Genomic DNA, 16,215 nt, shown 5'->3' with positions numbered 1-16,215 from the left:
TTTTACCAGTGAAATATCCAAACTGCATGCCTATCAACTGATCTCAATCAGTTTCATGGAAATATGCATTTAGATCTTCTTGAATTACTGTTTCATGAGCAAATTAAAGCAAATGGTGTTAACAAACTATTAGCCTTTCTTGTAGGCTTATTTTGTTTAAATCAAAGCATTTATCCTGCCCAGTGGCGCGTGCAGTTGATATTTTTTTGGTTTATTCAGCTTCAGATAAGAAATGACTGAGGTGTTTTTGGTGTAACATATTATAGGCCTACTATGCTACAGTATATGCTATTATACTGAACCAAAATATAAATGCAACATGCAACAATCTGTCAATTAGGGCCTAATGGGAATACAGATATGCATCTGTTGGTCACAGACACCTTAAAAAAAGGTAGGGGTGTGGGTCAGAAAACCAGTCTATCTGGTGTGACCGCCATTTGCTTGCCTCATGCAGCGTGACACATCTCCTTCGCATACAGTTGATCAGGCTGTTGATTGTGGCCTGTGGAATGTTGTTCCACTCCTCTTCAATGGCTGTGCGAAGTTGCTGGATATTGACGGGAACTGGAACACACTGTCGTACATGTCGATCCAGAGCATCCCAAACAAGCTTAAATGGGTGACATGTCTTAGAGAAAATGCAGGCCATGTAAGAACTGGGATATTTTCTGCTTCCAGGAATTGTGTACAGATCCTTGTGACATGGGGCTGTGCATTATCATGCTGAAACATGAGATGATAGCGGTGGATGAATGGCATGACATCCATAAAATGCAATTGTGTTTGTGGTCCGTAGCTTATGCCTGCCCATACCATAACCCCACCGCCACCATGGGGCACTCTGTTCACAACGTTGACATCAGCAAACCGCTTGCCCACACAACGCCAGACACGTGGTCTGTGGTTGTGAGGCCTGTTGGATGTACTGCCAAATTCTCTAAAACGACATTGGAGGCAGCTTATGGTAGGGAAATGGACATTAAATTCTCTGGCAACAGCTCTGGTGGTCATTCCTGCTGTCAGCATGCCAATTGCACTCCCCCTCAAAACTTGAGACATCTGTGGCATTGTGTTGTGCGACAAAACTGCACATTTGAAATTGGCCTTTTATTGTACCAAGCACAAGGTGCACCTGTGTAATGATCATGCTATTTAATCAGCTTCTTGATACGCCACACCTGTCAGGTGGATGGATTATCTTGGCAATGGAGAAATGCTCACAAACAGGGATGGTAACAAATTTGTGCACAACATTTGAGAGAAAAACTTTTTTTTGAGTATGGGAAATGTCTGTGATTTTATATTTTAGCTCATGAATCATGGGACCAAGACTTTATATTTTGTTCAGTGTATATTTGGTTCTGTTATGTAAAATACTAATGAATCATTATGTGATCTGCGAGACATTGATTTAGCTTTGGTGTACCTTTACTAGTTGAGCATCATTGTGAGAAGTGATAAGCTTCTATTTGTAACATTATTATTATTATTATTAAGTGATGAGTAGAACTAATAGGCAACAGATCTTGATGAGGGTTATTTTAAGCGATTTGAACACGCTTTGAATCATGGTGGTGAAAGAACAGCACCGTAACCAAGTGCTCGCAAATCGTTCTGGGTTCCACTGCGCAAGAGGGGTCCCGTGGAGCTTTATGAACGTCAAGGCAGACACGCTGTAAATTTGTATCCTTGATCTCGTTGGTGTGATGATGAGGTTCATGCGGTAGATCAGTTTGTCTGAATACGCAACAGAGGTGGTACTTTTCTGTGAGCTAAGCTCTCGGACAGTAGGGTGAGTTCAAGTGCCTCATACGTTAGCCCCAAGTCCATAACAAACTGTTTTGAAGACAGCCGTTTTAGGAACCCCTGGTAGAGTATTCTGTCTATCTTGCTATGTTGGATTTGGCCCGCTCAAAGTGGTCAAGCGTCCGACCGACGGGCCTCCGCACACACACAACTACAGTTATTCATAATTCGCGCCACTGCCAGAGAGAGAGAAGACAGGGAGGAAACCACCATTTACCTACCTATAGGCTGCTATAGCCTACATATTTATGTAGTTACTCGTTCTATCGTTTTCATGGAATTTTTGTGGTAATTAAATCAGAATAAAATGTACTGAAATATTTTTACCAGCCGTGCTATAGTAGCACTACATCCCTGGCCTTAGGGCTTCACACCAATTGATGTACATTTCTTTATGTAGCCTACACGAAGGGGCCTTCAAATGGCATTATTCATGGCCACCCTCTCGCACCTTCTCCTTAGTGTGGGTTGACTCAGATCTGATGGGCGAGCAGCACTCCTGCTATTTCTGGCTGGCCAGGCCGGTGTGACTGTAAAGGGTCTGTGTGGAGCTCTGCCCTCCAGATAAAGCAGAACAGAGCTGCTGTGAAAACAGCCCTCGTGGCAAGGCTACAGGTGGACAAAGCATAGCGTACAATCTGGAAATAGACCATAGTGTGGTAGAGATGGTGGTTTCAAAAGGACAGAATTAAGAGTTTAGATTAGCCCAGAAGCATTTTGAAACAGGTAAGGTCTCTCCCTCCCTGATCCCTTCCTACCTCATGTAGATGACTTGACCCACTGGTATTGATAGACTATTTCAACAGGGATTGCTTACATGGATGAATGTGCTGTACGAAATAGAAACCCTGCAATTAGGATATGAAAAGTTTAAATAAATACACTCTCCAATGTATCTGGGATAGTTGCCAATCATTTCTATCCCTTTGTGAATCTAACCAAAAAAATCCCTATTTTTCAGTATAGCCTTTCCACCTGGCCGTCATTCTCATGCCAGTTCTACTGGCAGTGTTATTCAGCACAGCCGACGGGACTGATCAGAGGTGACCTGAACCTCTCTGATGTGTTGATATGGCAGAGCTACAATGGTGAAGCTGAATGCAGTCACCATGCAGAAAGGGAAAGAGCATAATCAGCAGGCTTGCCAACTCTGACCGCTCGGACTTCATAGCCAGGCAGGAGAGTCGCTTCTGGGACAGCCCTCAAAGACACACTAATACCACAGCTTCTGCTGCCAGGTCATTGTCATATGACAACATGAGAGAATTTGTGTATCTGTTCTTTTGCTGCAGCTACCTTCTGTTTACAAAGCTGTGCAGATATCACTATGCCAAAAAAAATACAGACAGTTCTAAGGACTTTGTAACATTATACTGCACTGCCATTCTGCTACATGGGTTGATAAAAGCGACTCCACTGTTCTATGTTTCCATACCAAACACAGCTTTAAACAACTGTTGTCTTTTGGTCCACGGAACATTATCATCATACAAACATTGAGCCTTTCAGGTAAGCTAGTGAGACTTACAAGGATAGTGGTCACAACGTAGGTCCTGTTTTGCAGTCCGAAGAATTCTTCAACCACCGGCGTGTATACCGCTGTGTTCACATAGTTCTCATTCTCATTCCAGTAGCCCACCTGCAGTCAGAAGGGGTACAGTATATCAACACACATAGCAGAGGAAATCCTACACTTCTATTTATAGTGTAATAAATATGAATATGCTGTAGTGTAATGTGGGGATAAGCACATCCCTTAACTCTTATGGTTAATCCCCTAGCTAGTCCTCAAACCATACTCCATGAGAACCAACACCTCCTACTGTACGTCTTGGCCAGCCTGTCCTACTCTCAGGTTGTAAGACTGTCTTGGTGATAACATTAAAGAGAAATATACAGTCATCTTAATGCACAAACACCCTGCATACTAAATGATAAGAGGAATTTGCTCAACATATGCAAGATCACTAAGTTCTATAGCTAACGTGCCACTGGTTGAATAAATGTATTTACTCTGATAAAATGTACATTTTGTCATGTGAAATATAAATGGGTATATTATAAACTCAAAGAACTAGGGTAACTCATTTTCTGATTCATTGTAAAGAAATGATTTGCATATGAATAAAATAACATGAAAATAAAACAACTACGCCATGAAAGCAAATACAGTATGTCACATTCTGACATGACCTGAACATTGGAGACACTCATTATAGACAATGCCAATTTGTTCATTTTACTGTTATGTTTTGTTTGGCTCCAGCTGTTCTTGATCCTGGGCATATTGCTAGTAAATGACCAGTCCATTTTTATTGAAAAACCATTTGTCATTAACATTAAACCAATCATTAAATCAAACATTTAAATCAAATCTGATGGATTTATCCTACTGTGTCTACTGTGCTTAGGTCAAATATCATACAGTATACTGTCTAACTGTACACAACAGATTTCCCCTGAGGATGATAAAGAGGTTGATTGATAATTATAGAGATTATAGAAAAGTCCCGATTCACCTTCAGTGGTCCACTTGGGCTCAGCTCCATTATGCTGACCGTGAAGTTGGTCCGATGGCCTTTCTCGTTAAACTGGACATGCCCAGTCAATCCCTCAATCCGAACCTGTGGGACAAACCAGATATAGACCAGGATTGGTATGAAGAACTGCTAACTCTAGGACATATGTGCAACCTGGAATCTGAATAACGCTCAAGGCTTTTTAAGTACAGCACACAAAGAAATCAACATCTGCTATATTTTCACACAATACTGTATACATCATCATAGCTACAAGCAAAAATAACATAACATCATTTTTCTTATCTCAAGAACACAAGATTGCTATCTCAGGATTGTAATATTACCAGCTGGTTGTGTTGACATTGCATGATGTCTAACATAATATACGTCTCCAGGTCATAAGATAACTATCTAAGAATTACATATCGCTCATAGGCTTGCAATTGCAGTTTCTTAAAATGTTGGTGGGCCTGAAACTGAGGGTTTTAACACAATAGTACTTAATTAAGCTGGTATTGTATTTTATTGCATTGCATTTTATTGTATTGTACAGTATTTGTCATAGTCATACATGATTCATTACCTGTGCGGCTAGTATTGAGTTTAATTCCAAGTCATTGTCATCCAGCTGTGGCTGTGGAGTGAGTGATGCTAACTGCCTACCTGCTGTAGGGCTCTCTGGATGTCGATACCCTGGCCCCAGGGAGCTGGTGGGTTAGCCAGACACTCGCCAGCATTACCTCGCCGGGAAATGTCAATACGCTGCTTCCGAAGGTTCTGAAATGCAGTTGCCATGACGCTCACTCCGTCGTATGTGAGGGCTCCTGTGTACTGAGAGGGCAAATCCAAGGAGGCAACATTAGAGGCTAACATATGTTTATTGTAACCAAGAAAACTTGAATAGAAAGATCTCTGAACAATGAGACAGTTCGAGCATACCTTCAGTCTTCCCTTGGGTAGTTTGAGGTCTTTGCTGTCAAAGTCCACCCACTCCTCTATGGCCTTGCTGACATTTTCGTCTGAGTAGTTCATTAGTTGGAACCCGGTGATATTGGCACCACTCTTCTGGAACTCAGTGAAGTTCATGTCCAAAAAGCCCTAGGAAAGACGGAATCAACTTCTTTCAAAACAGAATCAAACTTGAGCTAAGTAAACAAAACAGAGCCAAAAATGTCCCAGCCGTAATGATGGTGCAGATAATTGTATGACAGTCTTTTCAGAGTGCTGGTATTGAAAGTTTTGATTTCTCAGAGCTGCTATTCAGCTGTTCAACCCCACTTGAGAAGCCAGAGATTAAAAGTCCAGGCAATCATTACAAATCTATGAAGTGCAAGACAAAAAACACTTTTCTACAGTTCGACAAGCAATCTCCGCAGCTGTCTTTTCAACTTCATCTGCCCTCTTTTGCTATATTGATTTACAAATATGACTACTTATATTCATGCAAAGATAGAATAACACATTTGTTTCAAGTCAAACACAGGACGGCACTCTCAGTCTTTGAGCATACGGGTAAGTGTGCATACTAAAACATACAGCAGACACACATCAAGAAAATTGCCTGAGGACTTCAAATTGGAACTTCAAATTGAATTGTTCCTAGTGCTTTCTTTGATTGACGTAGGGATATGGTGGGCAACCAAGTGGGAGAGACTCCCCTCACCGTATTTGCATTTAATTACCTGCATCTCCAGTCTAAGAGCATCAAACTACATTAAACCTCCCATCTGGAGTCATACTGCAGCTTGCCTCAGAAACAGGCTTCAGCAAACATTATTTTAATGCTTTCTTGAATGATAAAAAGTCCCATATTACATATTTCATTCTTAACCTGAGGCTATAATTAATCAGAAGAGCGCTGGAAGTATAGGGAATCTTCACAGGTTGATAACTAAGATCAAGTCTTGTTACATAGGCCATGCTTAATCAATAAAAGAGAGGGAGTGTGAATGTGTTTGTGAGTTTATGTTTGTGTGTGTGTGTGCCCCCCCCAGAAAATAGCTCCCATGGTAATGAACCGCAGGGATCCTATTTACACAGAGTGTTGCATCTTGCTGCCTTTATGATCATCATTATTTTAGAGTTGACAGCTCCCCCGTTTACTGGACCCAATTATAAACTAAGAAATCCTACTTGTACAATTGCAGTTTTGGGGTGTTTCTTTTTCCTATAGCACAATCCAATTATGAATTGAACAATCCTGCCTGTGAAGTCACTGTGTTTTTTTCTCTGTTTCACAGTCCAATTATGAGGTCTACCACAAATGTTTTCAGATCTCTGAGTTGAGCCCTCTGGAGTGCACTTTTAAACCATGCTCTTGACATGCAACCTCAAGCCAAACGTACAGCATCCTCTCCTAAAGAAGCACTCTGTATAACACACCTAAAAGTTAACCCAACATACCACTAGAGCAAGATGCTAGCTTGTTGCCTCAAGGGCGACAGTTAACTTCAGATCTCTGTATGAAGCTATGCTAACGTGAGAGGCAACCAAAGAAATACAATAACTTACTAGACATTACAGTTCTATTTCCATGGAAACATCTATGCTACAGTACACCTGGATACAGTAAGTGTAAATGCAGAAGCACTCTAACAGAGTAGCTTCTGCCTAATATTTATTGTATCTACTATAAGCTCATAAGGTCCCTGCTGAATTTGATTTACCATCACAGTGCTTATCATTTTAGCCTACTAACAATAATAAAATGATGGTGGCCAATGAATATAAACATCAAGCAATGAATTGATCCCATTAATAATGGAGGAATAACTTCTGTTTAGTTATGCAAAGAAAACACACACACACACACACAGATTCCAATACCAAATATATAAGCACAAGTATAGTGTAAACATGCACGCCCTTACTCTTACACACGCACACACACTTACACACGCACGCACACACATTTTCCTACACATAAAAAGCTCAGAGCCCTGCAATGCCTTGCAGGAGGATCATTCCCTTGCTCAGCGGGTAATCAGCCATCTGTCTACATTGTGTTCTGCATAGACAAGCAGAAGAGCTACAGTCAGTCAGATACAGAGAAGATGAAGAGGCACCAATACACGGAACAACGCCACCATCGATGAATCTAAACAATCAGTTTCTATCAATTCTGCATAAAAGTAAGCTACAGTTGTGCTTCAAAGTTTTTGATCCTTCAGTGCGGATGGAGTTATTATTTTACTTCTCACTGTGGCATCTGTAGTGTTGTGAACAAAACACACATTCATACAACTTTCACAGTAGTGTTTCCTTACTGGGAGTTTCAGTAATATCTACGATGACATTTGAAATAGATTGAAAATAAATAATGAAATTGTATTATGCAATGGAGCTTGCATATTGCATTAAAGCTTCCATCGTTTCAGAGACGGCCAGACTTACCAGGTTAGCCAATATGTAGTGATACTTTTTTAGGTTTTTCTTCTGAGCAGCGATCTGGAAAGGATAATAGAAAGGAAAATTATGTAATTTGGATCAAGCATTTTGCATCACGTCTAATTAAAATGAGGCTATTTCATTACAGATGTGGATTGAAGCGTCCCATTAATCGTGGTCATCCCAAAATAGGAGCTAATTGGTCCCATATTTTAGGAATTAATTGCTCATCACCCATCTCTGCCTGGATGTCTGAGTAAAATATCAGGGCTCAGTAGAAAATGGGCAGCTGGGACAACTCACCGTGGAGGGCTGGGAAGGATCTGGCATATGTCACTGTGGGAAGCCCAATTAGATCTTTAATGAATACATGTGCACAATCTGCATCAAAATCACTAGTACACCTGTGATTGACAGGCCCGGGACAGCCTCTGGCTGGGGGACACAAAATGAAGCAGCCATCAGGGTTAATTGAGCCTGACCTCTGATTTCCAAATGCTCATCTGAAACCTACATGTTTGTGAACATACTAATTTCACTAGCTCTCTGCTATTCAGACACCATGGCTGCGTTTACACAGGCAGCCCATCTCGTATCTTTTTCTACTAATTTGTATTTTCCAATAATTGGCAAAAGATCAGAATCGGGTGACCTGTTGGCAAAGTGGACACAGAGGAACATGTATGAGTACAGGGTCTGTTCTGCTCAATATCTTCATGTTGATGTCATCAAATTCTAACATCAGCATACAGCTTCTGTCCATTGGAAAAAGACAGTACTAAAGAGATCTTACATATTCAAAATAGCTCAAAGGAACTATTCTCTCTCTAAAACAAGATACACTACATTTATAAAAAGTTTTTTTTTTTAAATATACTCACTGAGGGCGATGACATTTCCAGTACAGTAAATTACTGTTACCAGGGAACTGTTGTTGTTCCCGGAGAACAGACTGATGTTATGATCTAAATCATACATATCTTTCTCTTCACTACAGACCTCTCTCCACTATCCCCTGTCCAGTGACCGGCAAAGTATAGCACAGAGACACTATCAACATTACAATGTGTTCAAACTGAACCCTTTTAACTGCTTACACTCAGGGGAATTGGACTTTATGGATAGAGCTAAAAGGAAGTGTTTCGTACAGAAGAAAATATGGAAATGCATAACCATGGTTGCAATTTTAAAAACAGAACAGTTGAGATTATGGGAACATTAGACTAAACGTGAGGACACAACAGCTCACTTGACACAAGATGGAATACAATCATTACTTGATTTTATGTGCATTTGATATTTCCTGTACTTTTTGCTGCATTTGTTGAGAACTAAATCTGAAAATACACTCAGTAACAATATTCTTGGAAAATTTGGGGTAGGAACTGTCCAAAGTGTGCACAGTTCCTAAGTAATTTCAATGCACTTTTGTGACACAAAGAGTCTTCAACTACAAAGTGCTTTTTGAGCTCTCCTAGCTGTGTCGTTGAGGAACTAGAACAAGCACACTTAGTTTTGTTTGGAACACAGGCCTGCATCCCCGCCTTTACACAATTACTGTTGTTTACACAATCCAAAAACGGCCCATTATAAATCGCAATCTGGGTCAGGGGGAATCATTTGGAAGCGTGTTCTACTGCCAACATGACTAGTTAAATTATAAAATACAATCTTAGTGTTAGGCTTTTCAGAAAAGCTTGTTGTCATTATTGTGCGCATAGAATGGAGTAATTAACGCGTTCAGATGTGCGGTCCATCTCAAATTTTCTTAAAAATACGAACATAGAACATAGAACATAATTTTCTTAAAAATACAAACCCTGAGTTGTTCAGGACAACTCAGGGTTTAACACCATGGCATCTTGTAACTGTACATCAAACAGTGATCATGAACGTTAACACTGTATATTACTTGAGTTTTATGGAAATGTGAAGTGCACTTTGACTCACTGATGTTTGGCTTGTTTGTGACATTAGAGCGGAATTTATAATCCTTAATGTCTCATCTTTCAAAATACATCGAGTCCTCATAATTTACAGCATTTCCCTTACTCAGACAACAAAAAAATTGCAAAAGTTGCCCAATTACCAGGAGGGATGGGAGCAACTTCTTGTTGCGTGCACAATGTTCAAGTTCTGAACAGTTGTAAAGCAAAACCCATACAGAGTTGCGAAATACATTTCCTGAGCTCTAATGTCATGTATAACGTTACTGCGTTCCAATTTAGGCACTTAGTGTCCAAATCTGCCATTTTCAACCAGTATAAAGGTAGAAGTGTAAAGGGCTACCTGAACCCTTGTCAATACCTTGAGTTGGAAAACTTAACGTAATGATGACGCCGTGAGTCGAGAAGCAGGTGCAGGTAAAACGTTTAATGAAACAAGACAGTAACAGAAGCGAGGTAACATGAACACAGGTGCAATACCAACTGAGGAATGAACAAAAGGAATGGACCTATAAAGGAGAGGTAATGAGGTCCAGGTGTGAGTCATAACGATGAGTGCCAGATGCGTGTAATAATTCCCAGGACCAGTGGTTCGTATTCCGGCGACGCACGCCGGAGGGCAGGAGCAGACATGACAGTACCGACCAGGAGGATGACCCCGGGGACGAGGAGCGGGTCAATTCGGGTGGTGAAGGTGGAAATCACAGATGATGTTGGGATCCAGAATGTCCTCCACCGGAACCCAACACCGCTCCTCAGGGCTATACCCCTCCCAGTCCACCAGATACCGGAGCCGACCCCCACGACACTGGGAATCCAGCAGAGATCTGAAAGCATACGCCGGACTGCCCTCGATGTCCAGGGGGGGTGGGTGGGGGGGGGGGTGTCGTGGGGGACAGCAGCCACTAGGGGACCAGGAACCACAGGCCTGAGAAGGGAGACATGAAACGAGGGTGAGATACAGTAGTGATTGGGCAGCTATAACCTATACGTCATCTCGTTGACCCTCCTTGAAAGGCCTTGAAAGGCCCCACAAATCAGGGGCTCAGTTTCTTGCAGGGCAGGTGGAGGTTCCTGGTAGAGAGCCAGACGTGATCCCCAGGGTGGAACACAGGGGTCTCACTGTGGTGGCTGTCTGCCTGTTCTTTTTTTTTACGATGGACGGTGCGCTGGAGTCTCAGGTGAGCGTCGCTACACACTTCTGCATGCTGGAACCACTCAACCGCAGGAGCCTCGGTCTGGCCCGGAGTCCATGGGTCGGCTGAAAACCCAGAACATACTGGAAAGGAGTCAACCCAGTGGAGGAGTGTTGCAGCAAATTCTAGGCATACTCTGCCCATGGAAGGAATTGTGCCCACTGCCGGTCCAGACAGTGACTCCTTAGGAACCTCCCCAGCTCCTGGTTCATCCTCTCTACCTGCCTGTTGGACTGAGACTGATACACAGAAGTGAGGCTGACCGTGACCCCGAGCTTCTCCATGAAGGCCCTCCATACTCGTGATGTGAATTGGGGGCCACAGTCAGAGACGATGTCCTCCAGAAGACCATAATGACGGAAGACCTGCTTGAAGAGTGCCTCACCAACCTGGAGAGCAGTGGGGAGACCTGACTTCGAAAATCTATCCACCACCACCAGAATGGTGGTGAAACCGTCAGAAGGGAGATCGGTTACAAAGTCAATGGATAGATGAGACCAGGGTGGCTGAGGCACGCGAAGCAGTAGGAACTTCCCTGCTGGAGAATTCCAGGGAGACTTGATATGGGCACATACGGAACAGGAGTTGAAATAACAAGTGACATCCTGTGCCAAGGTGGGCCACCAGTACTTCTCAGTGATGGAGTGGATGGTGTGAGAAATACCTGGATGTCCAGCGACGACAGCTGCGTGTGCCCAGGTCAGCAGCCGATCCCTTATCCTTGTAGGAACATAGGTGTTCCTGGGAGGACAGTTCAGGGGTGCGGGCTCCCTCTCCAGAGCCTGGCGACTCTCCACATATATGTCCCAGACCACAGGAGCTACTATGTCCAAGACCACAGGAGCTACTACTCGGGAGGATAGGATTATAGGCTCACCCAGGACAGGGCCCTCTCCCGAATCATAGAGGTGGGACAAGGAATCGGCCTTGGTGTTCTTTGAGCCTGGGTGACAAGTTAGTGTGAAGTTAAACCTGGTGAAGAAAAGGGCCCACCTGGCTTGGCGTGGATTCAGACTCCTCGCTGTCCATATGTACTCCACGTCCCTTGAGAAGACAAAAGGCCTCATCGGCTGCTGGACCTCACACCAACCTATGGGGGCCTCCCTTAAGGAGAGAGCTGAAATTCCTGATGATCGACGGTAGAAGTTGGCAAACCCCTAAATCCGTTGTAGCCCTTTAAGTGTGGTTGGGACTGGCCATGACCTGACTGCATCTACTTTCTTGTCATCCATCTTCACTCCCTGCTGGCTGATTTGGTAACCCAAGAAGGAGACCGCCCTCTGATGGAATTGACACTTCTCAGCCTTGACGAACAGTTGATGGGCTAGGAGGCGTTCCAGGAATGCTCGAACGTGTGTGATGTGATCCTCCAGATTAACTGAGTAGATGAAGGTGTCATCAATGTATACGATCACCTGGCGTCTGAGCAGGTCCCTGAACACCTCGTTGACGAATGCCTGGAACACGGCATTGGCTAAGCCAAGGGGCATTACCAAGTACTCGTAGTGACCAGACATTATGCTGAATGCAGTCTTCCACTCATTCCCCTCCCGGATGCGGATGAGATTGTAGGCACTCCGCAGGTCCAATTTGGTGAAGAAGCGGGCCCCGCGGAGCTGCTCGATGGCAGACGGCACCAATACTTCATCAAGTCCTCTGTAACCAGTGCAAGGGTGTAATCCTCCACCCTTCTTGGCCACGAAGAAGAACCCAGCTGACGCAAGAGAAGTAGACATGCGGATGAACCACTGTTGGAGCGCCTCCTGAATGTAATCCTCCATGGCCTGGGTCTCAGGCACAGACAGAGGGTAGATGCATCTGCACAGAGGTGTTGCATCAGCAAGCAGGTTGAGGGCACAGTCCCAGGGGCGATGAGAGAGACAGGTGGCCCGGGTCTTGGAGAATACCGCCCTCAGATCCTGGTATACCTCCGGGATGTTGGGCTGAAGGGCAACCAACGTTGAACCACAGGGAACAGGTCCTCTGACATTCAGGTTACCAGTCTGTGATTCTCATCCTCGCCATGAAATGGTGGGGTTATGGCGTTGAAGCCAAGGTAGGCCAAGGATGATCTTGTGAACTGGTGATGAAGGGGATATTCTCCTGATGATTGGACTCCACAGTGAGGGTAAGTGGTTGAGTGATGTGTGTAATGGTTCCGGATCCTAATGGCCAACAATCGAGGTCTTGCACTGGAAAATAGAGGAGAGCGGGTATGAAGTAATATTGAGAGAGGCGGCAAGGGTCTGATCTATAAAATTCCCTGCGGCACCGGAATCCACTAAAACTGTTGACACAGGACATGAGGGACAGTCAACCAATGAGATGGACACCAAAAAGAGCCTAGCAGGAAGTGATGAAGATGGAATATTCACTCCTGGCCCAGGGGATGGCAGATCACGTGACCGTCCCTCTGTTCTAGTAGATACAGGATTCGGACGTGCTGGAGTCTGTACCCTCCTTGACCACAGTACATACAGAGCCCCAGTTGTATCCGTCTGCAGCACTCCGCCACGGGGAGGTGTGTGACCCCTACCTCCATGGGTTCAGGCTCTGATTCCGAGTGTTCGCTGAAGGAGGGAGAGAAGCGATGAGAGTGCCGACACTCCCGGACAAAGTTATCAGCGCGTCCAGGGTAAGGTTGTCATCTCGGCAGGCCAATTCCGTCTGGACCTCGTCGTGCAGACCTCTTCTAAATAGTGTGCGAAGCGCTGGAAGGTGAGCGCGTACTCAGCAGCCGCCTGATCTCTCTGCCGTGATTGAAGTAGATGCTCACTTCCCTCTCTACCCTCCGGGGGATGATCAAAGATCCATTTAAACAGAGCCATGAACCCCTCATGAATTTACTTCCTCTCTTCGACTGCCGTAGCCCATTCCAATGCCCGCCCTGTCAGCAGAGAAATAACCGTGGCAACCTTACACCTCTCGTGGTATGGGTTTCCATCTGGTGTGTAAAATAAAGTGTGCACTAAAGTAAGAAGCCACGTCATTTGGATTGGGTACCGTCATATTTCTCTGGGAGGGATAAATGGGCATCGCTGACCTGAGCAGTTTGCTGAATGGGCTGTTGGGCTGGCTCACTGGGTAGGCTGGTTCTAGAGTATTCTCCACCTCCCGGAAATGTTCGAGATCCTACAAACTGCGAAGGACCTCATCCATGGGCATCCCCAGTTGTGCCATCTGGTCATGGTGCTGAAGCAGAAGGTAACCCTGTTCGTCGACCGTCTGAGAGATATCCTGCTGCTTCCATTGTTTGAGTTGGTATTCTGTAACAATGACACCGTGAGGCAAGAAGCAGGTAAAACGTTTAATGAACACAACAAATGTGAAACATGACAGCGTGACAGAAGCGAGGTAACATGAACACAGGTGCAATACTAACTGAGGAATGAACAAAAGAGACCTATAAAGGGGAGGTAATGAGGTCCAGGTGTGAGTCATAACGATGAGTGCCAGGTGCGCGTAATGATGAGTGCCAGGTGTGCGCAAGGATGATTCCCAGGACCGGTGGTTAGTATTCCAGTGCCGTCGCACACCGGAGGGGAGGAGCAGGAGTAGACGTGACACTTAAGAGGAGAAAGGGTTATTTTGTCACTCTAGCTGAGTGGTCCTCTTGTTGGAGTGAACCCATCCCATCATTGAAGTAATGTGTCTAGTTTACATCTATCTCCCTTTTCATTACTGGACAGTCTGTCAATCCAATGTTATTTACCAGGTTGAGGATCATGTTGAGTCTCTCCAGCTCACAGTCCAGGATGATGTTGTACTCCTTCTTATTCTCTAGGTCCTGAACCACCTTCAGGAAGGCCGCCTGATCCATACCACTGTCCAGGTTCACTGATGTCACCTGCCATGTCTTTTCTGCTGCCGTGTCCAGAATCTTCTGGAGTACTGTCAGGCCTAAATGACAAGAAACACCAAAGGTAAATACTAATTAGTCTGGGCATATTTGAGTAAACCAAACTTAGGTATATATATGTAATTTCTTTTCATCCTTTGTAGCCACTTAAATTGCATTTACACCTGCTTACTTGACTTCACCTACTGTATGGAGCAAGTCACAACAACCTACAAAACCTATTGAATTGACAGAGTTGATTTTCTCTAATCAGCTTCTATAGTAGAGTGCCTTCATAAAGTATTCACTCCCTTTGACTTTTACAGCCTGAATTTAAAAAGTATTAAATGAAGATTTTGTGTAACTGGCCTGCACACAATACCCCATAATGTTAAAGTGGAAATATATTTTTCAAAAATGTATTAAAAATGAAAAGCAGAGTCAATAAGTATTCAACCCATTTGTTATGGCAAGCCTAATTAAGTTCAGGAGTAAAAATGTGCTTAACAAGTCATATAATAAGTTGCATTGGCTCACTCTGTGGACAATAATAGTTTTGAACATTTTTGAATGACTACCTCATCTCTGTACCTCACACATCCAATCATCTGTAATGTCCTTCAGTCGAGCAATGAATTTCAAACACAGATTCAACCACAAAGACCAGGGAGGTTTTCCAATGCCTCTCAAAGAAGGGCACCTATTGGTAGATGGGTAAAAAAAGACAATGAATATCCCTTTGAGTATATTAATTACACTTTGGATGGTGTCTCAATACACCCAGTCACTACAAAGATACAGGTGTCCTTCCTAACTCAGTTGCCGCAGAGGAAGGAAACTGCTTAGGGATTTCAATGGTGACTTTAAAACAATTACACAGTTTAATAGCTGTGATAGGAGAAAACTGAGGATGGAACAACATTGTAGTTGCTCCACAATACTAACCTAAATGACAGAGTGAAAAGAAGGAAGCCTGCACAGAACCCAAATATTTCAAAACATGCATCCTATTTGCAATAAGGCACTAAAGTAAAACTGCAAAAAAATATGTCAAATAAATGTACTTTATGTCCTGAATACAACGCATTGTGTTTCGGGCAAATCCAACACATCACTGAGGACCACTCTCCATATTTTCAAGTATGGTGGTGGATGCATCATGTTATGGGTATGCTTGTCATCGGCAATGACAAGGGAGGTTTTTTTTGGACAGAAAGTGAGGGCCGCACCAACCCAGAAGATTGGGTGATCTCGCTCTCTGGGGCCGACTTGAGTAAAGTCTTTAATCAGGTCAATACCCACAAGGCCGCGGGGCCCAATAGTATTTCAGGGTGCTTTCTCAGAGCATTTGCAGAACAGCTAACCCGTATACTCAAGGTCATTTTCAACCACTCCTTGTCCCAGTCTGTAATCCCTACATGTTTTAAGATGACCACCATCATTCCTGTTCCCAAGAACTCGAAGGCTTCATGCCACAATGAGTACCGGCTTTAGCACTCATATCTGTAATCATGAAG

General features: G+C 43.8%; 1 protein-coding gene across 5 annotated transcripts in view; it reads right to left on the bottom strand.

Annotated features, from left to right (window-relative positions):
• LOC106567417 (glutamate receptor 1) overlaps positions 1-16,215 on the bottom strand; it is a 91,982-nt gene that overhangs the window by 24,401 nt on the left and 51,366 nt on the right. For all 5 annotated transcript variants that reach the window (XR_001320064.2, XR_001320066.2, XM_014136627.2 and 2 more), the window contains exons 4-9: positions 14,573-14,760; positions 7,725-7,778; positions 5,271-5,429; positions 4,995-5,162; positions 4,329-4,433; positions 3,338-3,448 (exon numbers count right to left, since the gene is read on the bottom strand). Coding sequence is in view for 3 of the 5 variants with exons in the window: in XM_014136627.2 (XP_013992102.1) it covers positions 3,338-3,448; positions 4,329-4,433; positions 4,995-5,162; positions 5,271-5,429; positions 7,725-7,778; positions 14,573-14,760 (785 nt within the window). In the remaining 2 variants the exon portion in view is untranslated. The remainder of the gene's footprint in view (positions 1-3,337; positions 3,449-4,328; positions 4,434-4,994; positions 5,163-5,270; positions 5,430-7,724; positions 7,779-14,572; positions 14,761-16,215) is intronic.

This window comes from Salmo salar, chromosome ssa13, assembly GCF_905237065.1.
Source record: "Salmo salar chromosome ssa13, Ssal_v3.1, whole genome shotgun sequence".
Classification (NCBI taxonomy): Eukaryota; Metazoa; Chordata; class Actinopteri; order Salmoniformes; family Salmonidae; genus Salmo; species Salmo salar.
Note: the sequence above shows the minus strand (reverse complement) of the source record. Positions and strands in the feature narration are given on the sequence as shown.